Source organism: Rattus rattus, chromosome 9 (genome assembly GCF_011064425.1).
Source record: "Rattus rattus isolate New Zealand chromosome 9, Rrattus_CSIRO_v1, whole genome shotgun sequence".
In the NCBI taxonomy this organism is placed as follows: Eukaryota; Metazoa; Chordata; class Mammalia; order Rodentia; family Muridae; genus Rattus; species Rattus rattus.
Window position 1 is genome coordinate 18,337,799 of NC_046162.1, and position 26,990 is coordinate 18,364,788.

Genomic DNA, 26,990 nt, shown 5'->3' on the forward strand with positions numbered 1-26,990 from the left:
TTTGGATCCATCCAAGATAAAGTTTCTGTCCTCTTTTAAAATTTATGTATTTTTCTAATGTGTATTGGTGTTTTGCCTGCATGGATGTTTGTGTGGGGGTGACAGGAACCCCTGGAACTGGAGTTATAGACCATTGTGAGCCTCTGTGTGGGTGCTGGGAATTGAACCTGAGTCCTCTGGAAGAGTAGTCAGTGCTTTTCACCACTGAGACATCTCTCCAGCCCCAAGAGTTAAAGTTTCTTCGAAGAGAATTTGTTGTTCTGTCTTCTAGACGTAGCCACAAATGTAATGCCAGATGCAACATTGGTGATTAATAAAGACTCGTTGTAGGAAACGGGAGGGGAGGAGTCATGAAGGGAGATGGGAGTCAAGGGGGACAAGAATGGAGGAAAAAGGAAGACGTTATGCAAAAGAGAGATGCTCTCCTTTGTGTCCTGCTTGAGCAGCCAAAAAAAAAATAAAAAGTCTGCAAGCCTAAGGCAGTGCCTCTGGCTTTTCATATTTGCAGTGTCTTCTTCCAAGACGCTTTTATTATTCTCTCCTACCCATCCCCATGCCAACTGACTCTGCCCAGCTCATGTTTGAGGTCTCAGTTAAAATGCCACCTTTCTCTGGGACCCTCCCCTCACCCATAGCGGCACCGCCTTCCCTTCATAAGGGTTTGTTTATGCCTCTGGCATAGTGGAGAGCAGGGGTCTATAAGCAATTGTACTGGGGCCAACTCAGCCTCTTTGACATATTTTTCTTAATAAAGTTTTATTTGCAGACAGCCACACCTTGCCTCTTACCCGGCCGTTTAAGTCTGTGGCAGCTTTCACACTGCAGAGCAGAGCTGGAAAGTGGTGACAGGAGGTACAACTGGACAGGGGCTGGAGAGATGGCTCAGTGGTTAGAGACACTGGCTGCTGTACTAGAGGACCAGGGTTTGATTCCTGGAAGCCAGGTAGTCGATCATGACCATCTGTAACCCCAGTCCAAAGGGGGAGGGGGGAGTCCAATGTCCTCTTCTGTCCTTAGCCAGCACAGTCATGTATATGTTACCCAGACATATATACGGTCAAAACATTTATATGCATAAAGAAGACAGACAGAAAGAAAGGAAGGAAGGAAGGAAGGAAGGAAGGAAGGAAGGAAGGAAGGAAGGAAGGAAGGAAGGAAATATGACAGGCAAAACCTAAAAGTATTCATTCCCTGGCTCTTTTGAGTGTATGAATTGCAGTGAAGACTTTACCATACTTTATGGCAATCACTCCCTCATAAACCAATTAAGGACAAGACCCACGCCACTGTTGTTTCTTAGCATCTGTTAGTCATATCCCCAGCAGCTCAGTGGTGAAGAGAGATGTTTGCTGAATGAATTCATGAACGAATGAGTGCGCGAATTGATCCAGCAGGAAGAAACAGAAGCCAGACGGAAGACTCAGATGAGGGATAGCCCCGTAGGATGTATTTGCATGTGAACAATTTCTGGGGCATAGATAGGTACAGTTCAGGGAGCCACAGGGGCACTGGAGATTCCAGCACTTAAAAGCAGCCGGAAGACAGGAGAGGGAGCTAAGCGGTCAGGAGGCTGCAGTGGACTCAGTTGTAGAAGGAGCTGTGGCCTTTGGCAGGAAAGCATGCTACCCTCGTGAGCTCCCAGGGAAAGTCCCAGGAGAATGGCATCCTCCTGCTGTTTCTGCTTCCCACCTCCGTCCACATGACGGGGAGCTGAGAGAGCTCCCAAGACTGCCCAGAGGGATCCACTGGGTGGAGAGGGTCAACTACATCACTGACACTCAGGCCAAGGGCCTTTGCCACCTTGTGCCTTGATTGGAAACTGAGTCTATGAGACACTTCCATCCTGGCCCTGTTTATTCTGTCTCCAAGCAGGAGTCTTTTTTTTTTTTTTTGGTTCTTTTTTTCGGAGCTGGGGACCGAACCCAGGGCCTTGCGCTTCCTAGGTAAGCGCTCTACCACCGAGCTAAATCCCCAGCCCCTCCAAGCAGGAGTCTTAAATCCCTGCTACAGGACCATGTGACGCTTTCCAGAGCTTCCTGTCTGGCCCCAGTCATTCCTCTCACTGTAATTCTCTCTCCCCTGCCCACTTCTGTCACCAGGTCCCTCGTGGTGCTCCCTGGTCCCCTCTAAAAGTTATTTCCCAAGCTTCTGCTCTAAGTGTTTCTCTGAACATTCATTAACATTCTCTCTCTCTCTCTCTCTCTCTCTCTCTCTCTCTCTCTCTCTCTCTCTCTCTCTCTCCATCCCATGGAATCTAGACCTTGTCTCTCAATGTTTCATTTTGGGTATTTCCCAAGTATCTTATGACTTGGTTTGTTTCAGCTAGACTCCAAACTGCTGAGAGCGAGAACCAAGCTAGTTTCTGTATTGTTAAAAATCAACTTGGTTATGGATCCCAGAATACATCAATCATAGATCTGAAATGTGCCAGGGCTCTAGCCAGCCTCCTGCGTTCACAAGTGCCCCGTACGCATCATCTCAATCCGAATGAACTTCCAGTCTCCCCCTGTGTATCCCCTCTGCAGCCCCTCTGTAGTGATTCTCCTTGTTGTGTGACATCTTCCATTCTTAGATCGAGACACCATCCTCCCAGCTGCAGTGCAGAAGGCAGCTCTCTGTAGAGTTGTGTGGGGATCAGGTGGATTTAAAAATCTGGTTTGAACTTGTGCTATATTCTTTGTGTGCCTCTTACCTATGACAATGAGCGTTACATCTCACTGCATTGTATGCTGAAGGTCAGAAACCATTTAACTCACCTACGCGCAGAGCAGCCTAGCATAGCCAGTCTGCTTTCAACAGTCACAAACACTTATACCAGCCCAAGGTTAGGAAAATCGTGTAACCTGGCGGAGTCCGTTTTACAGCAAACTATTGATTATCTCATGGAATTTGTTAAAACTAAAGACAGAATAATTGTCTAAGTACTACCATGCAGTGGGGAAAGTGTCATCTGAATCACAGAGAGGTGGGGGCTATTTGTGTGTGCTTCTCCACCACAGACAAACATCTCCGAACTATCCCAAACTATACCACCACATTCTGTCTCTACAAGTCACTGAACTGCTCCTGGGTTCTCCTGAGACTGCTTCCTCACACGCTTTCCATCTTGAGCCTCCAGGTAACCCTGGAGCTGACGTTTGGGATGTAACTTTTGGGTTGTCACAGCAGCCATTGGTCACATGTGACTCTGAGTACAGCTGTGTCTCTGCTAAGGGTACCCAGCTGGGAAGTGAGGAAGCTGGGATTCAAACCCACATCCTCTGGCTTTTCCTCGGATGTCTCTTTCCCCATGCTTTGCGGTTTCACTGGGGGTAGATCTTTACACCTCCCTCTTCCCAGATGTGCTCTGACTCAGAGAAAGATCTGTAGGAATGCTACAGGGTAAAGGAGGAAGGGGGTGCGTGTGTGCGCGTGCCAAGACAGAGACAAGGGCCTGGCCCAGACGATGTTATTTTTGTTTCGTTTCTTTTCCACTGTTGCTCCGAATTCCTCTTCCTCCCCACTCCACCCAAGGTGTCAAACAGATGTGAAAATACCACAGAACTCAAGCCTCAACCCTGGCTTATGATTCATTCTCCGGGATGGGGAAAAAAACAATGCGGGAGATTGCTATGGTGATGTCTGTTTTCAGAGGCGGCATGGGAGACACCAGTGGTGGGCAAAGACAGGGTGCATCCTTGGGCTTGCAGAGAGGCTCGGAACTCCCACTACCTAGCCTCCGAGGGAGACAGGGCAGAAACCTTACTGTTCTGGCTGGAGTTGCAGACAGCCAAGCTACTATATCTATCCCCTTGCTCTCATTAGGATAAAGGGATGAGAAATTCTATTGTCTCATCCTATGTATGTATGTATTGTCTCTTCTCTCCCACACCCAGTAGATAACTTTACACATTGCAAATATGTTTAGACTCGTGGTCAGTGGGCGTCATGATGTGGTGGCTAAAAACAACCTGGCCTACAGGGCTGGAGAGGTGGATCATCGAGTAAAGTGCTTGCTGTGCAACACGAGATCCTGAATGCTGATCCCAGCACATGTACAAAAATCCAGGCACCGTGGTGTTTGTCTATAACCCCAGGGCGTACAGATGGAGAGAGAAGGATCCTGGGTGCTCGCTGGCAAGACAGTCTAGCCCATGGGTGAGCTCCGGACTCTGCCACGAAAACAAAACAAGGTGAACAAAGGAAGACATTTGACCTTGACTTCTGACCTTATAGGCACAATTGTGGGTGCGTGTCCACAAGCACACGCTGCGTGCACATGCCACACATGCACACACGCATGTGGCCTCTGTATTCACGTAATCGGAGTTCTAAGCCTTGTAGTTTCTGTCATGTGACCTCATGATCAAGTTTCTTTCTGGGTAAAAATCTTCTGAAGGGCAGAGGGAGAGACTAAGTCTCCTCGTGTGAAAACTGAGATAATATACAGGGGCTGTTGGATTAGAGACGTGTATTAAGTGCTTAGCCTGTAGTGCCTAGCGTGGCCTCAGTAGGCAGCAGCTCTTAGGAAGGTTCATCTACAGATCTTCATCTGTTGATGGAAACAATTGTTAGAAGGACTAGAAGAAAACCACAGAGGATAGAAAGTTAGGACATAGCGTTTGACAGCAGACTGCTGTGACAAACAGTCCCTGGGTTTGCGTGGCTTTGAAGTTATTTCTGGAATATGTCAGGGTCTGATGTGTCTAAACAAAGAGGCAAGACAGGCTTCTCTGTCCCACGCAATCACTCAGGGACATGGGCTCAGATCATGTCTCACAAGGGTCCTCCACTATTTTCTGAATCCAGGCTGAGGATGGGTGTGGAGCACTGGACTGAGGGATTTATGGCTCTACCCCGAAAGCACCATCATGTATTATTTTGGCCCCTGTGAACTTGGTCACATGGTCACACTCAAGGAAATCTTGGAAATGTAGTTTGTGGTTCACAAAAATGCTTTGATGGACACTTTATTGGCCTACCAGTGTTCAGTAGACAGAGTAAGGTAATGTCGTAATCCATGCTTCCCTAAGCTCCACCTGGAGGAGTGGGCATCCTCAGTTAAGCAGGCTTTACTAGGCTGAGGATAAGAGAAGGGCCATTTCGTACCTCACACCCATAATGCCTTGAGCCACCCTTGGCTATAATGGCAGAGCCGATGGTCTCAGAGCAGCAGCCATGGAGAGCCATGGGAACCGGGTCCCATGCTTAGTGGAGAATTAAATATTCAGTAGGTCTCTTCCGCTCCCTCTTCGTCCCACACCTTTAGTGTTATGAAATAGATCCACCAACAGAGCTAATATCTTAAGACACACTGCCTGGGGAATGGGGGTTCCTGCTTTCTTTTGGTGAACTGAAACGTCACAGTGTACAGAGACTGGATTTGTACTTGAACTGTTAGAGTAATCCCACAGCGTGAGGCTGAGGATTTGCTTGGTGGTAGGTAAGCACTGTGAGCGTAGAGCATCTCATTTAACCCTCAAAAACAAAACAAAACAAAACAAAACAAAAACCCTCTTAAGGTCACGAATGTCATCCTGATCCTTAGTCATTAGGCCACTCAGGAGGTGGCTGGGCAAGGAATCCAGCTCCAGGGCTGTGTGTGAGTGCTCCCACAGTGTACCCCACCCACCATGTCCTCAGCACCTCTGTGGCATACTGCGCTCTTTCTCTTAATGAATATTAATTGAAAATCTCAGTGCAGCAGCCGGCCACATGGGCTGCTGCAGTCCCATGCTGTGCCCTGGTAATTAAACCCTTAGCTGCTTTGTCCTATCCCCAGTTGTCAAGGTCCCTACAGGTCTCTCCCGATCCTGGAAGGAGTGGAGGAGAGCCCAGGATGCTTAAGAGGTTGCAGAATTGCAGCTCTCCACTGCTGTCTGATCCTGGCGTCCATCGGGAGCCTTCTCTGTTCTCTGTGTGGTCCTTTCTTCACCAACAGCCTGCATAGTTAGCAACGGCGAAATGGGGTGTTCCTGCATCACAAACTAAGAAACAGTTTGAATGGCTGTTAGGGAAACTGAAGAGAGGGAAGGGGAGTCTAGGTGAGGTTACCCAAGGACGCGCTTGATTTCTCTTTGCCTGTAATTTCTGACATCAGAAGGGTAATCCCTCCTCAGACTTGATTCTTTCTTATACAAAGAGCAAAAATTGGAAACTGCTTTTCTGGTCTTCCATGGCAAGCATTTAACTCCCAGGTCTTCCTGGGGATCTGTATTCGTACAGGTGACTCTTGGTTACCCAGGTAGCTGACCCCGATGCTTTGGTTAACAGTAGACACACATAGCACTGTCCTCGTAAGATTATACCACCACCGTGTGACATCGTAGACATTAAACCTGTGTGCACGTGCGTCAATCTTTGTTATCACCATGGGAGCATGCAACAACACATCTTCTGAAGCAAGTTCTATCCATCGAGTGATTTGGGACAATATACGGACTGTCGATTTACACACACCACAGGCTCAAACGCTAGAAAGCCCCTTCCCATCAGGGGGAGCATAGTGTGGAGGGATTTGTCGCTCGGCATCCAGTGTTAAGAATTGTAACATTATTTATGGTCCCCCCCTTTTTTCATCAAGAGGTCTTAGATGATTGGAGGGAATACAGAATATGCAGTTGTTCACAAGTTCCTCCCTAACTTTAGTTCCCCTTTAACCTTGGTTCCCTACCGCCCACAGCGCCTCCTTCACCTTCACCCCAGTAACGGCTAGGCTGATCTTCCAGCTCTTTCATGACAAGTGCCCCTAAGCTTCCAGGTTGAGGTAGGAGTCATCCATGTAGCTGTCTTTGCCTGCTGTGTGGAATTAGCCCTCACTACACGCTAGGCACAGGCTTGGCTGTGTTGGCACGTGTTAGGACATTAAGCTCAATAGACTTATGAACAGGTTGGAAACTGTACACTTTTTTGGTGTTTTTTGTTTGTTTGTTTTTGTTTTTGTTAGAAACAGCCCTCAAGGCAGCTGCCCAGAGGTCATACTTCTCTTTATTTCCACAGCACCCAAGGGATCCAGAGCCAGAGGGGGGAGAGAGGCAGAGACAGAGACAAAAAGACAGAGAGGAGAGAGGAGAGGAGAGGGAGAGGGGAGAGAGAGAGAGAGAGAGAGAGAGAGAGAGAGAGAGAGAGAGAGAGAGAGGTTTTCTTTACAGCTCATAGAGAATATGAGAAGACAGAAACTGTACAAGTCTTGTTGTCTGTTAGACAAGGTGGTGTTGTCTATTTGTGTCTGTGCAGTTATGGACCAAAGCCATTGACAATTCTTTTGGTTTCATAGAAGTAGAATGGCTTCTCCCGTCTTCTGGGTATGAAACATTGTCCTTCCATGAAGGCAAGATGGTGTCTGGTAGTTCTGAACTGGTCTACGCCAAAACATAGAGGAAATGGTATTAGATTGGCTCACAAAAACGCCCAAATGCAGATGTATCTGGCTTCAAGCGTGAGCAGATCCAAACGCTAATGGGGCATCATGAAGAATGTCCCTTTTCGCCTTCGGGGTCTAGAATGCTGTCCTTCAGTGCAAGCAAGATGGCTTCTCATACCACTGAGCTGCTTTGCCACCCCAGTGGACAGAAAGTTATTCTTTGAATCATGCATGCATTCCGGAGACAATGTAAGGGATTAAAAGTACTTAAAAGCCTGGCTTGGGTCAGTTGTTCCTTCCTAGAACCCCTGGATTTGTGAGGGTTCCCCCCCACCCCTGGCCATACTTGCATATTTTAATCTGAGATTTGGGGGAGGTGCAGGGGCATTGAGAGGTATGTTTGTTCCTTGAAGAAGGGACCACAGAAGACAGGCAGTTAAGTAGAACTGGGCTCGACCACATACATAATGAATGGCTTATTCCATACAATTTCCTTAAGGTTAGTTGGGCATGCTCAAGGGGTGTCATTAATCATTGGAATTGCCTTCCCCCGACAGGCAGCATCCCCCCCACCCTTAGTTCAAGCCCGTCTGCACTAAATAGACTGTAAGTGTAACCTGCATAGATCTGACCTGAATTTTCTTTCCATTGCAGTGACCTGGACAGAAATAACATCACCAGGATCACCAAAATGGACTTCACCGGCCTGAAGAATCTCCGAGTCTTGTAAGTAGCAGATGGTGCGCCAGCGAGGTCCCATTTTCAGCTCTTCAGCCTGTGAAAATGTTGTACTGCCCTGACATCACATTCCCAAGCTCCGGGCCACAGGCATCCACGTGTCTGTTGCAGAAAGCCTTTCCTTATTGTACCAAGTGTTCACAGATATCAAATTGTATGGCTGGATGCTGCTGTCTGGGCAAGATCGATAGAAGAACCAGATTCCAGTGACAGGAAAACCGGAAGGCAATAAATGAATTAAGTCAACATGCCCTGCTTCCTGGATGACAGCAGTGTCGCCTCGACTAACCGTGCTTCCCTTCCATAGAGATTATAATTCTGTCCCCAGCTTGCGCATTAAGAGAGCAGTCGGGACAGGGGCTATTTATCTTGCTGCTTACTGTTAGAGGCAGGGAGGAGGGATGGAGAGGGCCAGGCAAGGGCAGAGTCCTTGCTGACCATTCGCAGCTGTGCAGACAGGTAGCTGAGTGGGAGGAAGGCATTGATGAAGTAGGAGGACAAGAGAAGCAGGTTTCCTGTCTGTATATTGAAGAATTTTGCCCATCCCTAGGTTTGTGTGCCATAAGAAGATGCCCACGTACTATTCATTGAAAAGTCTAAGACGTTCAGAAATGTGGCAGTGAGGCAGTTGGGGTCTCTGTCTGCTCTTCCTTGTTTCCTTATTGTTGTTTTTTGTTTGTTTGTTCGTTTTGTTTCTTTGCCCCTAGTATGACTCCTGCCCAGGAGAACAGCCTGGGAACCGTGACCCTAGCTTTGGTGTTATGGAATCTTGGCTGGCCCATCTCTAGTGGCACTTACAGCCAACCCCCTTTAAAAACCATTCCTTTCGGATGTATCTCATTTGCTTGCATGCCCGTGTGTGCACCATGTGTGTGCTTGGAACCCTCCGAGGTCAGGAGAGGACATCAGATTCCCTGGAACTTGAGTTATACATGGTCGTGAGCCACCTTGTTGGCGCTGGGAATTGAACTGGGGTCTTCTGCAAAAGCAATAAGTACTCTGAACCCCTGAACCAGTTTTCCAGACCCCCCATTCCCCGCACCCCGTACCCCTGTTTCTAAACACAGCTCTACAGAGCAGGATGACCTCCTCGTTGGGACAAGAGGCGTCAGATTCTGTTTTGATTTGGGTTTATTTGCTCATGCAGCTTTGGGGAAATTCCCTGTACCTCCTTGGGCCTCAGTTTTCCCTTCAGCAGCATAGGGACTGACAACTTCAAAGTCCTTCTCAGTTCTAGTTATCCGTGGGTGTTTGGGGGCCTTACTGTCCCCCCTTCCCCTGCACAGCATTTGATTGTTACCCACCGGTTGTGACAGGCCTTTGGTAATGTTGACATCTCCTTTGAGAAGTGTTAGTAATAAAGTAATTCTAAGGATGATGGTACTCTTAGCAGGGACCTGCTGCTGTCACGTCACAGAGCCTAGGAGGGTGGCATTCTCATGGCCCCCTCTCTGCAGGAGAGGAAACAGTACTGAGGAAATCTCAGCTCTGCACAGTGAGGGACAAGAGTCATTGGAACTAGAATTCATTCGGGTGCTTTGCCTTCTAACCTGCATGCAGTGTTTCTGTGCTCAAGCAGGAGGAGGATGGACAAAGGAGAGAGGGGGAAACCGTGCACCTCCGATGCATGGGTTCTTCAGGAGGGGAGGGGACGGACATGCGGCTCTGGGGTGTAGAACATTAGCTGAGTGCTCCTCAGGGCCAGTGCTCAGGGATGCAGGAATCTGACTTCTGGGCCTCCGGCTCCCAGATTCTCTCCCCATTGTCTTGTTCTTCCCTCCTTGGTGAGCAGCCTTGTCTCATTATCCTCATAGGGAAGATTTGCCTTGAGTCGAGCCTTTCTTGTGTTCTGAGTATATCAGATGAGTGACCGTCAGAACAGAGGTTTGACTTAAGTGTTGGGGAAACCCTTGGTTCAGTTTTAGAGCACTTTGTACTAAGAAGAGAGGCAGAGGACTCCTGCTTCCAGGTCATTTGCTGATCTAAAAAGCAAAAAATGTTATTTAGACTTTTGCTTTGTTTCCCCACCCCCACCCCCTTTCTTCCGCTTGTGTCTGTAAGACATGTTTTTCTCATACAAGTCAAAATTCACCTAATGCTTCATCTTCTAACCGAGTCAAAAATAACCCTTTGATTTTTTTTCTTACTGCTGCCTCAGAGAGACTAATAAAAATTCCAATTTCCATATCTGCTCTCTGCAAATAGAAACTTTTAAAAATAATCACAAAAGATGACATTAATGTCTTCCGCGTAGTCCAAGACGTCCCTCTGACTACGGTTTATCTCTTCAGTTAATTGCTGCATTCTTCTATTTTGATAAGCAGTGCCAAAATGCCTTTACCCCTTCTTTATCGACTATTAATATATCTGTTTCATTATCTGCCTTATCAGCTCAAAGACAGCCCCTTTCAAGTGGCCCTTTAATTCAGTGAAAGAAATCTGCTAGGTGGGATAGCTGAGAGGCCTTCTAACACCAATAAAATATCCAAACGTTTTAACCGTATTTCCCCTTCATCCATTCTTCTCGGCTAAGTAACCTAGAGGATTCCTTTTTATTTTTTTTTAAAAGCTTTCATCACATCCTGGCATATTCTCCACGTCTGTTTCTTATTTACAATTTATGGCGGAGCAATAAAAGACTCAATATTCTTGAATAATTTGCGCTTGCCTTGCGCCCCCTCCCCATTTCCACGCAACGCAGAATGCCTTCTATCTGCTAATGTGGTACAGGTGAATGGGTGAACACGGAACAGAGACCTGTGAGCGTCCCTCTCATCCCCGGGGCGATTTTCCCTAAATGAATCAGGGATGTGGGAGTTGCCTATGACAGTCATCTCTCCCACAGGTTGGGAGCTGAGGAAAGGCTCCTCTGTTGGTATCAATTATATCTTCCTTCTCAGTAATCCATGTAAGGACTAACTGTGTTCACAATGTGGCAGCCAGCTTTATCCCAAATGGGGTTAATAAAAGAGTTAAACCCCGCCTCCACGGTCATCACATGAGGACCATTTCCGATTCTAATCTGGTCTAGAAGGGGGCGTGTGTGTGTGTGGAAAGCACCAAAAAACTGAAAATGAACACAGTCTGCGTCCCCCTAACTCAGAACAGACACCAGCCATGGGCAGCCCTTGTGGGAACCTAGAACCCAGCCTGACCTTGATCCCACATCCTCCTCCTGCACCTGGTTATTAGTAAACCAGGCCCGAATCAACAGTTTACTTACGTGTCCTCAGCTTGTGGTGCTGCTTAGAAATCCTCCTGCAGGTTCGCATCCATCGACAGGCGCTTTCATTTATCAGGGGGCATTTATTGAGCTTTTAAATGCCGGGCACGAGCCTGGACTCTGATGAGTTTAGGAAGTCGATCTGAAAAGGATCCTGGACACCTTTCCAGAAGGAACAAGAGGATGCTGCAAGAGGGAATATGAGGAGACCTACATTGCAAAGATATGGGTGGCATGAGGGAATCCAGGAAGAGATGGTGCAGTTCCTCAGGCGAGTGATGACGGAGCCATTTATGACTGCCTAGAGGCCTTGGAGAGCAGTGCGAGTAAGTAGATCTCAGAGCCCAGCAAAGCAGGACTACCAGGCAAGACGGACCCAAGCGCCCTGGAGGGGTTTGGTTAGGATGGAGAAAGGAAAACCTCTCATCCCAACTACTCCTAACTACCGTTCCCTGCTCCTGCTAGTCAAATCATCTCAAATCTTCCTGAAACCAGCAGGAAGTGGAGACCAAGAAGCTCTTAGCGGAAGCCACTGCAAGTTAGCTTCCCAAGGCCCGAGCGAGGTGGGGCAGGAGCAGAAACCTCGCGTGCCTGCGTTGGCACATCTCCATCCTTTGTCAGAGACTAACAGTATTAGCACAGGGACGACAAAACTGAGAGATACGTTATAGGAGGTCAGAGTTAGGCTCCTCCAAACATGCAGTCTGGTCCTCACCCTAAGACTTAGTCCTTGTCCTAATTGGAGAATAATGACACTGAGCTCTGAGTCTGACACTGAGTTGGTTGATTGATTATCAAAGTCTGGCTGAACAAGCCCCCTAGTCACTGGTATTGGACCGACACCCTGATTAGTTAATGTACTAATAAAAGTCTGTTGGCTTCCATGGCCTCCTTGCCATATGGCAGAGTGGAGGGAAAGAGGAGATGGGAGGGGAGGAGCAGTCATTAAAAATTGCAGATCAGGGGTTGGGGATTTAGCTCAGTGGTAGAGCGCTTGCCTAGGAAGCGCAAGGCCCTGGGTTCGGTCCCCAGCTCCGAAAAAAAGAAAAGGGAAAAAAAAAATTGCAGATCAGTAAAAATTTTTTAAAGAAACGTATGACTTCACCATTTTCTTCATGATTTACGTACTCTGTTTTCATTCATACAAGTGCTTGTGTGATGTCTTATTTTACAAATGCATTTTACAAACGAGGAAGCTGAGTCTGAGATGATGAGTGACTAGCTCAATGCCATACCACCACCTCGTAAGAGGCAGGGCAGCCCCTGCACCCATGTCCTGTAGCTGCGTCTTCCTGTGGGACCCCTAACAGCAGGAGCAAGGGCTGTCTCTGACTATGTTGTCTGCCTTTGGATCCCTCTCCCCTGACTGGGCTGCCTTGTCTAGGCTCAGTAGAAGATGTGCCTAGTGTTACTGCAGCTTGATATACCAAGGCTGGTTGATAGCCACAGAAGGTCTCCCCTTTCCTGAGGAGAAGGGGTGGGTAGATGAGGGGAAGGTGAGGTAAGAGGAGGGACTGGGAGGAGAGGAGAGAGGGGAAGCTTCAATCAGGAGTAAAGTAATTAAATAATAATAATGATAATAAAATAATAACAATAACAACAACAACAACAACAGAAGTAGGGACAGGGATCCTAAAGCAGTGGATCTTAGCCTGTGAGTTTCAACCCCTTTTGGGGGTCAAATGCCCCTTTCACAGGGGTCGCTTAAGACCATAGGAAAACAGATTATTTAATATTACAATTCATAACTGTAGCAAAATTACATTATGAAGTAGCAATGAAAATAATTTTATGGTTAGAAGTTCTCTCATTAGCTGTGTGGTTCCCCTTGAGCAAATTTCATAGCGACTCTGTTTTTATCTGTTAAGCGAGCGTCCTCTAAGGGACAGAAGTCCTATAAGTGCAGAAGCCGGAAAGCCTGGCCAATAGATTGACTCTTCTGGCCAGTTAACATGTATAAGCACAGATGTGTTTGCATATTTGTGCCAACAGACTACCCTTCTGTGCCCTGATAGAAACCTCACATTGGTGACCCACCTTTTCCTCTATGGGAAACCATTATGTGCTTGGCCCACGGTTGTGCTTTTGATTCAGTAGACTGTCATGACAGGTAGGTCACATGCTGTGCCGGGTCCAGGAATATGCGGAGCACAGGGTCTGTTCTTTATTCCTTCGGGAGAGACGAGGAAATGAAGCACAAAGGTTGAGCCTTAAGCCTAAAACATATTGAGGGTTAGGACATTAGTCCTAGAGGTGGGGATCATGGGAGGTCTGTTTTGGAGAGAAGATATACCCTATCCTACCTAAGGCCATGCTTCCACCATTTCCAAGGAAAACTGGCCATTCCTGAATTCCTCCTCCTTTCAAGAAACAATCTTCACAACCGCACACCCCCACAGATCCCATGCAGCCCTGTCCATTCTTGGCCCCTTTCCCACTCAGAATTAATTCACCCATCATCTTTGCAGTTGTCCCTACTGTTCAACTAATGATTAGTTACTAATCCATTTTAATCTGCTCTTTTTTTTTTTTAAAGTCAGGGGAACAAATGTTTCATTGTATGATCAGCTCTTAGGGTATGCAGCATGCATGGATTTCAAACTCATGCAGAGTGCTTAAGATTTTCAGTCACCGGCTGGGAGAACTTAAGGTCCAGCAAACATGTAGCCAGGATAGAAACAGCTTTTGTGAACATCTTTAGGACGTTGGGATGAACCTGGACCTATATAAGGGAATCCCTGGGTCCTGACTAGATGTCTTAGCCACAGATGCTATTTCACAAGGACTCCATCCTTCCCGTGAGGTTGAGCAGGCCCCTTTCAGTGAAGTATTTTGGAATCCTTGGAGGAGGAGCTCCAAAGGAAGGGGTATTGAATGTGCATAGTTCTTCTAAGGAGCAGCTTTCCCTCTTCCATTTCTGTGCATGATTCTGCAGTGCTCCGGGGGACATTTGCCGGTAATGTTCTTAAAATAGAGATGTGGAAGCCAATCTGTCAGGTAGAAGTGTGTGGGCGTTGAATCCCGTGACACTACACTGGGATGTGACTTATTTCGTCCCATCAGAGTGAGTCCAATTGGAGGGGCCTAGGGAGTCCTAGGAGGGAGTATGTGATATGGCCGCACAGTCTAAACCCCCCCACCCCCATGAGGACCTTTATCCCATTTCGGTCTTTGACCTTGTCTGCCTTTCTGATTCTAGGCATCTGGAAGACAATCAGGTCAGCGTCATCGAGAGAGGCGCCTTCCAGGATCTGAAGCAGCTGGAGCGATTGTAAGTCAAACACAACCTGGTGCCAAAAAAAAAAAAAAAAAAAAACAAAGCAAAAAACCCCCCATGTTTTCTGTATTCTGTTTTGTTTTGATTTGTAAATTGTTTTTGTGACCTTGGTAAAATCAACTCTCTACGATGTTCTTGAAGAAATATTTTCTACTACATTTAAAGTTGCTCTGAAGTACGTCACATAGACACTGAGATCCATGCAAACTCTTAGGTTCTACAGAAGATGCCGGGGCCAGCATTCTGGGGCTTGATTTCGTCCTCCTAGGCTGGAAGCCTCCATTGGTTTCTTTACACCGGGCCGCTCCTAACCTGACCTCAGCTTCTCCCTTCCCAGGGGAGTGAGCTAATAGTATGGACGATGGCAGCAGTTCCTCCCCTGCTCCTCAGGCTTCTCCTCCTGGGACTCCTCCTTGTTCTCTTGTGGGAGAGGAAGGATGGGCGAGTGGGCGCGGCCTTCCGCGTGCCCGCTCCTCAGAGCGCCAGCCTGTCTCAGGAAACCCACACGTTTCCACGGGAGAACGCGCTGCCGCTGGCTTAAAATAGGCCGCTGTTCTGACTTGATCAGAGGGTGGGCAGCGAAAGACGTGGGGCTGGAGTTAGGCGGGGTCTCCATTTATTCTGCCCATGAATGCCTTTGCAGAGAACTCTGGGGTCTTTTTTTTTTCCGATGAGGAAGGTTGCTTGGGTGGTTAAGTGGGCAGCTTCACCTTTGCTCACTTAATCACGGCTGACAGCTCGTAAGATCTGGATATTTGCTTTCTTGCCCTCTGAGTGGGGATTGTCCCCAAGAGCACTTAGTCATGCCGGTGGGCGGCCTCTCATCCCCTGCCTCCCCCTGCAGCACCACTGCCCTGACATTTCAGCTTCCTTCGGTACTGGGGGTTGGGCCTGCTTACCTGGAGCGCTGCTCTGCTTGGGCGCCCTGTTGCCAAAGCTCGCCTGCTTCAGGACAAGTCTCTTTACAGACTCGCTTGGGTGAAATGGACTGCCTGACCCGACTTCCTTGCTTTGTGAAGTGTCATCCTTTCCCCATCAGGTCATCATATCTGAGGCCACAGGGCAGTGGGGAAGGTCCCGGCCTCGTGGGATTAACATCCTTTGTTTTCTCCTGGATCCAACTCCAGCATGGCTTTTGCTATCACTGTTGTGAAATTGTGCTGTTTGTTTCTCGTAAGAGAAAAAAAAAGTTATTAAAAATTACGCTGCCTCTGTTTTACATTCCGACTTTTTCAAGAATCCTGCAGTTGAAGTGCTCCCATTTTTGGACCAAAGACAACATAGAAGTGTTTGTTGAACCTCGTTCCTCTGTGTGAAATAGTCAACATTTACATAGAAAAATAAACACACGGTCCAGCGTGGAGAAACTCCCTCTTGCCTAGTTTTCTGATTAGCAGGGTAAATAAATTGTTAATTTGTTAATTTCATGGTTGTTGGGGGGGGGGATTAGTGAGTGCTTCGGGGACACCAGGAACTGTGTGTGTGTTTCACAAGCGATGGCTGCTTTTATTCTACCCTCTTTGCCAAATTACAACAAGCAACAACAGGCTATCATTACCCTCATTTTGCGGATGAAGAAACAAAAGCCCAGGGAGTTGAAGCCAAAGAGTTGTCAGGGCTGGGTAAGATTCCCAGCCACATCTGTCTGACATCAAAGCCCACGTCCTTTTCCTATTCCTGTGCCGCCGTCACTAGATGAAGTGTGAGCTTAAGCAATGGCCCCACCAATAGCTTCTCTCATACCCATTTAAGTCCAGGGATGCTCAGGGAAATATTCTGGCAAAGGTGTCTTTGCTTTGGAGTGGTGAGCAAGGCCCAAACACCATGAGTGTCTGGGGAACTAAGGGATCACACTTGCTGAGCAAACCTGCCTCTTTGTGTGCTTTGGTATAGTAGTGGGGTAATGCTAGCTGCCGTCCTTGATAAACCTTCAAATCTTAGGGACTTGGCACATGGAAATTCACTTCTAATTCCTACAAACACAATATGACATTCCTGTTAGGAATGTCTTCCAAGTACAGACTCAAAGACAGGCTCCTTCCACACCTTGATGCTGCCTTCTTTATATCTTGGTTTGCAATGTGCTAATGTATTGAGTCAGTGAGTGGGCAAATGCCATGGAGCACTGGGTACAAGAGGTCGCCATGTGAGACCTGGAAGAAGCGTATACCATCTCCATTCACACAGCCTGTGACCAGTCATGCTCTGTTAGGTAGTGTGGCATACTATAGCTCTAGGTAAATGCAGTGAAGGCTGGCAAAAGTGACAGGATAGGTAGCCAGTCCGACTTGTCTTACAAGAGAGCTGGAGAATGCTTGGGTGGGAAGATGGGAGGTATCTGTCATTTGATAGGCATCAGAGTCAGCAAGAAGGTAGATGTGAGTGTGTGTGTGTGTGTGAGTGTGTGTGTGTGTGTGTACATGTGTGCATTGTGTATGTGACAAAGAGTGTGTGTATGTTTATATGTGTGTGTGTGTGTGAGAGAGAGAGAGAAAGAGAGGGAGAGAGAGGAGAGTCTTTGTGTGTGAGTGAGTGTATTTGTATGTGTGTGCACACGTGTGTGTGTGAGAGAGAGGAGAGTAATTGTGTGTGCATGTGTGTAAGGCATGTGTATATATGCATGTATGTGAGAGAGAGAGAAAGAGAGAGGGAGAGAGGAAAGTCTGTATGTGTGCATGTGTATGTGAGAAAAAGAGTGTGTGTGCATGAATGACTGTTGGTATGTGTGTGCACGTGTGCATGTGTGTGCACGTGTGCATGTGTGTGCACGAGAGAAGAGTATGTGTGTGCATGTATGTGTGAAAAAGAGAGTGTGTATGCCTGTGTGTGTGTGTGTGTGTGTGTGTGTGTGTGAGAGAGAGAGAGAGAGAGAGAGAGAGAGAGAGAGAGGAAAGTCTGTGTGTGTCCAGGTAAGAGAGAGCAAAGAGAGAGAGAAGGGGATGAATCCTCTCTGTTGTTAATCTGCTTCCTATTCAGGCAGTCTGCTTTCAGTCACACTGAGTGACATGACCTAAGAAAATGCAATATATTTGCTATTAACCACTGAAGAAGTAGATGGTGGCTGTGCCATCTGTAGCACAGTTCAGGGTCCCCTAACCTGTGTCTCTGTGTTACATAATAGAATTTTTTATTGGTTCTGTTCTAAAACAGCCTAAAAAGTAAGTGGAGTTGGATAATTTCCATTCTGAGTGTTTTATTCTTGGCTTATTCTCGTAGGGGCTCACTGGGAAAGAGAAGGGAAGTCTTACATTTCAAGTCTTGGAATTCTTCTGTTCGTCCACGAAAGGACCCCAGACTCAGTCAGGTGTCACTCTGTGTTTGATCATTTCCCAATGCAATAATAAGACATGGAACTGGGTACTTTAAAAAGTTGATTGATTTACAGTTTTGGAGGCTAACAACATAAAATTGGGTGACCCCACCAGTTGGGCCTCAGGTGAAGGCCTCATGAATGGTGTTGCATCGTGGTGAATGGCATCATGGTGGGAGCTTACATGAGGAGAGCTGATTCCCGGAGATCCAAAGCCTCCAAAGAGAGCAGGAGAGCCCAGGCTTGCTTTTTTTTCTTTCCTAAAAACTTGGTATCAAGAGAACAGAGAAGGTGCTTTCCCATGCTACTGTCAGTCTCTTATAGAAGCCATGCCCCCATGCATAATTACCTCCCACTTGGCCCCGCCTTTTAAAGGTTCCACGACCTGTTAATCCTGCCACATTTAGGATGAGGCTGTAGACATATGCCGCTCACATGCCTTCCTGTGATGGTGGCTCATTCTTATCTCTGTCATAAAGCATTGGACATCATCTCTTCACTTCCACGTTTTAAGTTGTTTCTCTTCCAAACAGCGATTCCACTGGGAATCACTTAGCTCCTCCTAGTCTCAAAGAGCTTAACAAGAAAAGAGTATAGGCACTTCAGAGTTATTTACTAAAAATACTTCAAGTTTTATTTTATACCAGTAGATCTGAGCTGGGGCTGAGATTTCCCCCTGAGAGGATTCTTGGTCATATCTGGAGACATTTTTGACTTTTATAACTAGGGAATGCTAACTAATGGGTAGAAGCCACTCTGAAAAACCTGAAATACCCAGGACATTCCCCCAAGAAAGAGTTCTCTCTCCCCAGATCTCACTGGTGCCAAACCTGAGGAGCCCTCAAGCCCGGATAGGTGTCCTGTCAGATGCTTCACAAGGCCGTGCCATTTACACAGGGGGGGGGGAAAGGGGTGGGGAGAGGGGGGGGGGGAGGGGGTTGGGGGTGGGCATGAGGTCCCAATTAGCACGACTTTGGGATGACAAGACATGAAACTCAGACCCCTGCTGTGAACCATTGTTCCCACTGTGTTTATGCAAAAATCTCCTTTAGACGAGTTCTGTCCAGAAAGTTCTAGAAGTGTGAAGCTTGGTGAAACCAGAGAGGGGAAACGGATGGAAAGGCTCTACCCCCAAGTCTCCTCAAAGAGTCCCCGTCATGAATGAGGTGGACATGCCGTGGGTTAATCCAGATTTAAGGGACTTAGGATGGCAGCAGCGGCACAGTAGCTGGAAGGATTAAAATCATCAAGAGATGCTTTAGTCACCCACAAAGTGGGTAACGGTGTTAATGTTCATTGCCTTATTAAATCAAGGATGCTTGCCCTAATCAGTGGTGTATTCTCTGCACAGCACAGCATAGAATGCAGTAGCCAAGGCAGGGGAGAGGGGCAGGCATGTGGTAAGACCCATGCTCAATACAAATGAGGAATAAAGGGGGAAAACACCAGAGAAGCAATGGGGCCGGTAGAAGATTGATAGTAAGGTGCGGCATGCAAATGCAGGCGTAAGGTGGCTGCACACAGATGGCCAAGCCAGCAATTAAAACGGGCAGAGTGGCAGAGTAGACCTAAAAAATGCACAATACTTATGTCCTTTAAACGTTTATTATTTTTAATTCTGTATATGTGTGCGTGTGTGGGGGGTGTCTGTGTGTGTGTGTGTGTGTGTGTGTGTGTGTGTGTGTGTGTGTGTGCGCGCGCGCATGCGTGTGCATCTGGGCACACGAGTTGCAAGTGTCAGTGTCCCCAGAAGCTGGAGGTAGAGGCCATTGAGAGTAACCTGATGAAGGTGCTGGGAGTTGACCTCAGGTCTCCTGCAAGAGCTCCCAATCACTGAGCTGTCTCTCCCGTACCCCAGTACTGACATGAGCTTTCTAAAAATAAAATTAGACATAAAGGTGGGGAGAGGCTGGAAAACAAAAATGAAGGAAGCAGCGCTTAAAAAACACCAAATGAGTGCGCGGAATACAACGGTGTTCTTGTAAGACAGAAACATCATTGGGTAGAGAGCAGGATGTTTCATACCGAAGAAGTAGTAACTGAAACGAATACATACAGCAAGTCCGTGTGTGGCTAAAACCACAGCCTGGAAACAAGTAAGGCAGATATCGACAGTACCAAAGGAATAAACAAGCCCATTAATAAGTTTACTTCTCCTTAATTAAGAAACAAAGCGGGCAGAGTTATTAGCACACAAATATTTTAATAACAGTTTTCGTGAGCCTGATCTAATTGGTGTGCAGAGAACACTGCAGGAACAACTGTAAAATATTCTTTGCGAGCACGTGCGAGACCGTTACACACTTGATTAGAATGCAGGCCTCAGCTGGAGATGTAAATCACGGGTAGTGCACATCCCTAGCATATGCAAGGCACTGCGTTTAGTCCTCAGTATAGCAGAGGTGGGGGAAGAAGGTAGGGAGAGAGCAAAGGTAGAGGGGGATAAAAGGAGAGAGGAATAGGGGGTAGGCAGGCTCACCAGGTATCAGAGGACTGAAGTCTTAGGAACCATGTCCTCTAGCAACAGAAATAATTTTTAAAACTCAGTAATATGTAGGCAGACCATTTCAAAACATTTGTAAATTGTGTCGTATATTTATAAATAACCTCAGAGTCAGAGAAGATGTTCCCATGGGATTAGGCCACGTATCTCCTGAGTGTTAATAAGAACATGATAGGTTCTGAATACAAATTCTGCTCTAGTCTGCCAGGTCCTCCCTGCCACCGTGGACCGACACCTCTGACACCAGAGGCTCATAAGCAGTCCCACAGAGTGTGTACATTAGGGACATAGTCACAGCCACACAAAAAGTGTCAAACACAGTGGTGGCTCCAAGAAAAACCATTGCTCCACACCCTATTTCCATTGCCTCTCAGAACAACTCCAAAGGGATTGCGGCAAGATGGCGGACAAAGACTTGCTGCACTTTGGTCTCCCCACTCCAGGAAAGACTTGGTATTATAGTGATAGTTTTTGAAATATTAAACCAACAGAAAGGGGAAGAGAACTTCTTGAATGTTCCAGAAGCTACTGGAGGAGCCAGATCTTAGAAACCCCAGAGTATTTTTTCATTGTTTTTACCAAAAAACAAAAACAAACAAAAAACAAACAACAACAACAACAAAAAAAAAAAACAGGGCTGAACTTGAGAGGTTTGTGGGTGTGAGGTATCTTTTCCTTGCCTTTTCTCCTAAAACTTCAGGGAAATTTATATTACTTGAGAAAAGAGCAAGCTAATATGATGTAATGGCAGATACCTTTACTCCCAGCATTTGAGAGGCAGAGCCAGCCTGCTCTACCCAGAGAATTCCAAGCCTGCGTAGTGGAGGGGAGAGGAGGGAGGAAGCATCGAGAAGTAAGATTAATACTGAACTTTTTGCAAAGCTGTTTTAATTGAAAAGATACAAAGAATGCCAGCCACAGTAAACCTCCCTAGAAACAACGAAACTACACAGAAAACACCCATAAAGAAAACAAGTACATTTAGACAACTGTTGAAGACTAGCCTTTAGAATCTTTAGAACCTAAAAATCGTTGGATAATATAACAAGAATTTTTTAAAAGTCAGAGAAGGCATGACTGGCAAGAAGCAAGATTTGGGAGGAGGGACGAAGAACTCAGAAAGACATTTAGGAACAAAAGAAGCATTTCAGAATGAATACTGCCAATACGGTATGAAGAAGAACAGCTGTCTGGAATGACAGTACCCAGTTCCATGCCTTACTACAAAGCTACAGTAATCAAGACAAGATGAGAACGGGGAAATAATTCAGCACAAGCCAATCGGGTAGCCCAGGAATGAACTGGTTTTTGATGACGTTTCAAAGTTCAGTGGAGAGAGAAAGAAGTCTTTTCAATAAATGGCGCTGGGAAAATAAAAATAACCATATGCAGAAGAACAAACCATCCAAACGTTTGCGTCTTACCCTGGAGGAAGGTTTAGAGTTTGCTCTGTTGACTTTTCTTACCGTAGTCTCATCTGCTCTCTTAAGCCTCCATCCATCCTATTCAGAGTAGGAACGATTGTTCTTTGACAACGTGTATTGGAAAGATGTAACTTTGTTGCTGTTGGTTCTTTTGTTTGTTTGTTTTTTCAATTTTATCCGGGCCAACAGCTACATTGCTTTGAGTCTCAGAAGAGACAAGGGACTTTGAAACAGTGTTGGTTGGTAGTGTTAAAGGCTATGGGGACGTTTGAAGTTGGCTGATGTAGTTTATGTTGGAATTGGCTGTGACCCATGGGGTTAGGAGGAGTGTGTAATAATTTGAGTGGGGAATGTTCCTTGTGGCATATCGTGGTTGAAAACGTGGTTCCCAGTGGTATCGCTGTTTTCGGGGAGCAGTGGAACCTTTACAAGGTGTGGCCCAACAGGAAGAAGTGGCAAAGATATATGTCTCAGTGGCTATAGCCTGGTGTACATCTATCTCAAACCTAGCTCTCCCTGTCTGCTGAGGCATGAGCAAGCCCTATGCTCTTGCTGCCACAGTCAGAGGCATTCCCATTTCCCTGCTGTCTTCACCACTACTGACTGTACCCTCAAATTGTGGGTGAAGACAATTCCAGTTTAGTAGTTCTGTACAAAGCTAAATACTGTCTTATTATATAGTCTAGGTCAGGAGTTGCTAGGGTCTTAGAGAAGAAGAGGAAGTGGGGGTTGAATACAGAGAGCATAAGAACACTGGTTGGCTGTGCGAAGTGTTGCTGTATGACTCTGAAATGGTGAGTCTGGCTGGGGCCTTTGTCAGACCCATAAACTTTAGGGCACAAGGAGCAAACTTTAATGAATGCCAATTTAAAAAAAATCACTGTGGGAATTGACTGCAGGCCTGATGAATGTGTGTATCAACCACATTGAAAGTGATGGACTAAGATGCTGATGTAGGTAGCTTGAAAATGGATGGAATCTGTAAGATTGAAGCCGAAAGGAGCCACAAAAAAAGAGCTGTGCTTTAGTTGATAAATTTGTTTCCCATGGGACACAAATTAATAATTTATAAACCACTAGGCGTGTATGCTGGGAATGAATGATGAATGTTAGATGGGGAGGACATGTGTCTCGCTGTTGAAATATATGGTCTGAGACAAACTATGGAGAATTTTAGGATGAACCTTTAGTAAATGGAATAGATTTGGGGACATAGGTATGAACTCGTGATTAACCTAATGTATGGATCTCCAGTTAATATCATTGAATTTACGGGAAATGGCTATTGAATGTGTCTCCATAGGAGTTAGCATATAAGGTTTTTGTCAGCAAGGGATATAAAAGCATTAACAGCGTAGTGGAAATGAGTATGCCTCCATCTTGGATCTCGGTGTGTGATGTTAGTCTCAATGGGATTAATGACCCTAAGAGAAATGGCTTATTCTGGGACTGGAGCATGACATGAATTGTACTGTAAAGGACATGCTTGGGACAAAAAACAAAAAACAAAAGGGACAATAGATTGAATTCAATATTTCAAAATATTTAATAGAAAGGAATTTAAGTACCCCAACACAAATGTCTGCGATAGTAGATGTGCAACTCACCCTGATCTAATCTAATATTGTATACATGTGCTAATTAGCATCATGCTATACTTAACAACATGCATAACTCCTATGTGTACACACACACACACACACACACACACACACACACACACACACAAACTGCTCTACAGCCATGGGGTATACCAAAAGGAGGCATGAACACACTGAAAGTCCTCTTAATTATCAAAGCTTATATTACTAAAACAGCACAATAAATGAATTAATATTAAATTGTAACCTAAATATAAATTAAATTTGTATGTTTTTGAGATATTGGTAAGAAGAGAAACCTATATAGAGTTCTAAATTATCTGCTTGGGGCTAGAGAGATGATTGAGTGGTTAAGGCCACTAGCTGCTCTTCCAGAGGTCCTGAGTTAAATTCCTGTATCCTTATATCCATTTATGATCAGATCTGATGCCTGTCATGCAGGTATACATTCAAACAGAGCACACATATGCTGTAGGCTTATATTTTTTAACACCTACTTTAATAAGGGTTTTAAAACTCTTTAACCTCCCTTCTAGCCCACCACCCACCAGAGTTAGTAGAAGGGAAAGGTTAATATGGCAAAGGGGATATGTGGATCTTTTTAGAAATAGTTATTTTGGGATGATTCCGATCTTCATTGTCAGGAAGTTCGGTTCACAGAAATCAGCAGAGGTAGCTCGATCCACTGGCAAACACTGTGAATGAATCAGCAACAGCAGTTCAATCCAGAAGAATCTGCAAGGCTCTGCCAATAGACTGGAGTCCTTGGAAGCAACAAGAAGCTGGTAGAATATCACAAATATCATGAAAAGTTCTTTGGTGTGTTTCTCTCTCCAAAGTCACAGCAAGCGATGATCAGAGAAGAAGGCCAGAGTGTCATCACCAAAGACCAGCATCAGCAAAGTCCAACGAAGACCAGCAAAAAGTGTCAAGGCAAACCAATGCCAGAATGTCTTACACTGTCTGTTGGGTTACACTTATATACTTTCCAAACATAACATGTCCTCTCCAGGGTCTCCTCTAGCAAAACATCACATGCCCTTTCACCAGGCAACTTCCAGAAAAACACCATGCGTCTGCTTCAGCAAAACATCCTCTCATAAGACAGTTTCCAGAACATCCCATGACACAACTGAGTCTCCAAAGAAACCAAAAACTTTCACTTCCATATGCATAAATAAATAAATAAATAAATATATTTACATCTATATATATATGTATGTGTATATATATATATATATTTTTTAAAGAGTGGCTAAATTATCTGCTTTACAGATTCTCTACCCTGTGTAAGGTTGACCAGATATCCGCATTACACAGCTATGGGGTTGTTAGGACTTTCACTAAACAACAGCATATGAAGGAGTATTCAGTAACTACAGAGAGGAAATCTGACACATCCTGTCTCACCCCAATGATTTAAGATCAGCATCAGCAGTGACAAGTCATCTTGATAGTTTGTGCCTTTATATGGAGTGAAGAGACTAAAATTGTATTTGTGGTCTTTTTTCTTAAAATCTATTATCTTATTTTAAAAACGTAAACTCCATTGAAATTTAATAAAGGACCTTTTCAAAACACTCGAATGCTATGTTTGGATAAGTGATCCTCACAGAGCTTTGTATTAAGAATTGCCTGCTAGGATATCCCTCCTGGGAGATGACGGACCATTTTGGAGGTGGGACCTGATAAGAGGCCTTGGGATCTTGCGGGAGATGCTCAAAAAGCCCTTCGAATCACAGTTCCTCTTTCTCTTTACTCTCTGACTCAGGAGGTGATTGGCTTGCTTTCCTGCAATGCTGCACCTGTTGTGTTTTTAAAAAGCCAAGTATATGTTTTGTAGAGCATGGTATGGTGAGGTGGGAGGTGTGCCTCTTCTGGCCCATGCTGGGGCATCCCTTTCCACTGAGGTACCAGCCTTATGAAGGGTATAGTGTAGACTGAGAAGGGAGTAAGGAAGTAGAGGCAGAGAAAGACAGACTGAAAGAGTAGGAGAGAGAGGTGGGAGAGAGAGACAGAGAGACAGAAACACAGAGAGATAGAAACAGAGACAGAGACAGAGAGATAGAAACAGAGTCACACAGAGAGATAGAAACAGAGACAGAGAGAGAGAAAGAGAAGAGGAGAGGCTGGCCACATGGGGAGAGAGTGGGGAGAGGGAGAAGGGGGTCAGGGTGAGAAGAAAATCATAGAGAAGGGAGAGAGAGAAAGAAGGGGGCGGTGAGGGCTCAACAAACCCTTTTTATAGCAAGCCAGGCCTACCTGGCTATTGCTAGGTAACCATTGGGCAGAGCCTAGAAGGAATGCTAACAGCACCCTTGTCAGAAACCCAAAACAGTGGGACCACTCTACCCTGAACTGTGAACTCTGGACTGTGATACAGTGTAACCTTTTCTGTTCATCGTTACTTACCTCAGACGCTTTGCTGTAGCGATAGTAGACTAATACAACCCTATTAAAAAATTGTGCAATTATCAAAAAGGAGAGGAGAGAATTTGTCACAGTCAAAGGCAGCTCAGAGACAAGGGGGCGACATGAATGTGGGGTCTCAGACAGAATCCTGAAACAATCATAATAAAAGGCATGAAGACAAACTAAGGATATATGGGAGAAAAAAAACCTATGGACTTTCAGTGAATAGTGTATTCATGGTCACTAACGATGTTAAATGCACTACTCTTAATCTCTTTTATAAGTACTTTTATATATCATTATTGCTAGGAGGAATAAGGAGGGGAACATAAGGAACTCTTGATATGATTTCCCAACATAGTATGCAGGTCTGTATCTTATTTTCATAACTAAAATGTATCTTTTAAAAGCTGACCCTACCAAACTGTGCTTGAATTGCAGATGTGTGGGCAAAAGGAATAATTTATTAATGTGAATCTGGGGATTCAAGTCAGAGACGTTTGCGTGCAAAGTGAGCACACTCTTACCACACAACTACGTTCACAACCCCAAACACGTGATTCTTAAAATTAGAACATGAATCTGGATAGAATTGAAGAACAAATAACTGTAATGAATGATTCTTAAGAGGAAATGGAAGATAGAAGGTATTTTTAAGTCCACACGCAGTTACTGTAGAACTAAAAAGGCCTTTAAAAAAAAATCACCCAATAGGGATGGAAGTTGAGTAGAGTTCTCCGAACACTTATAGAATGAATCTGAGGGAGAAAACTAAAATAACGAAACAGAAATAATGGCGTGGAGGATTACTATGATTCAAAAGAAGATTTCCGTAAATAGCAGACGGCTTGAAAGTCCGTCTTGAAAGGACACAGTGTGCCTTGAAAGTCAAACCAAGCACAGTCTAAGAAGATGAATGGATTTAAAAGAATTCCCTACACATCAGCCAGCGAGAGACCCGTCGTGGAAAGAAAACCAGATTTCCAGTATCTTTTCTAATGCCAACGCATTCCGCCAGGATATGATCGAGCAACTTTATTTAAGGAAATGCAATGTGAGCCATGGCTTGCCTGCTCAGCCGTCTTGGCATTCAAGCTAACGTGAAAAAAAAAATTCCACACCAAGGGCACATGTCTCCCATAGGGCACATCCTCAAGAGT

The 26,990-nt window shown here is 45.6% G+C and overlaps 1 protein-coding gene across 1 annotated transcript in view; it reads left to right on the top strand.

Moving 5' to 3' along the window:
* Positions 1–26,990, top strand: part of Slit3 (slit guidance ligand 3) — a 588,206-nt gene that overhangs the window by 41,833 nt on the left and 519,383 nt on the right. The window contains exons 2-3 of the mRNA XM_032913200.1: positions 7,997–8,068; positions 14,503–14,574. Coding sequence (XP_032769091.1) covers positions 7,997–8,068; positions 14,503–14,574 — 144 coding nt within the window. The remainder of the gene's footprint in view (positions 1–7,996; positions 8,069–14,502; positions 14,575–26,990) is intronic.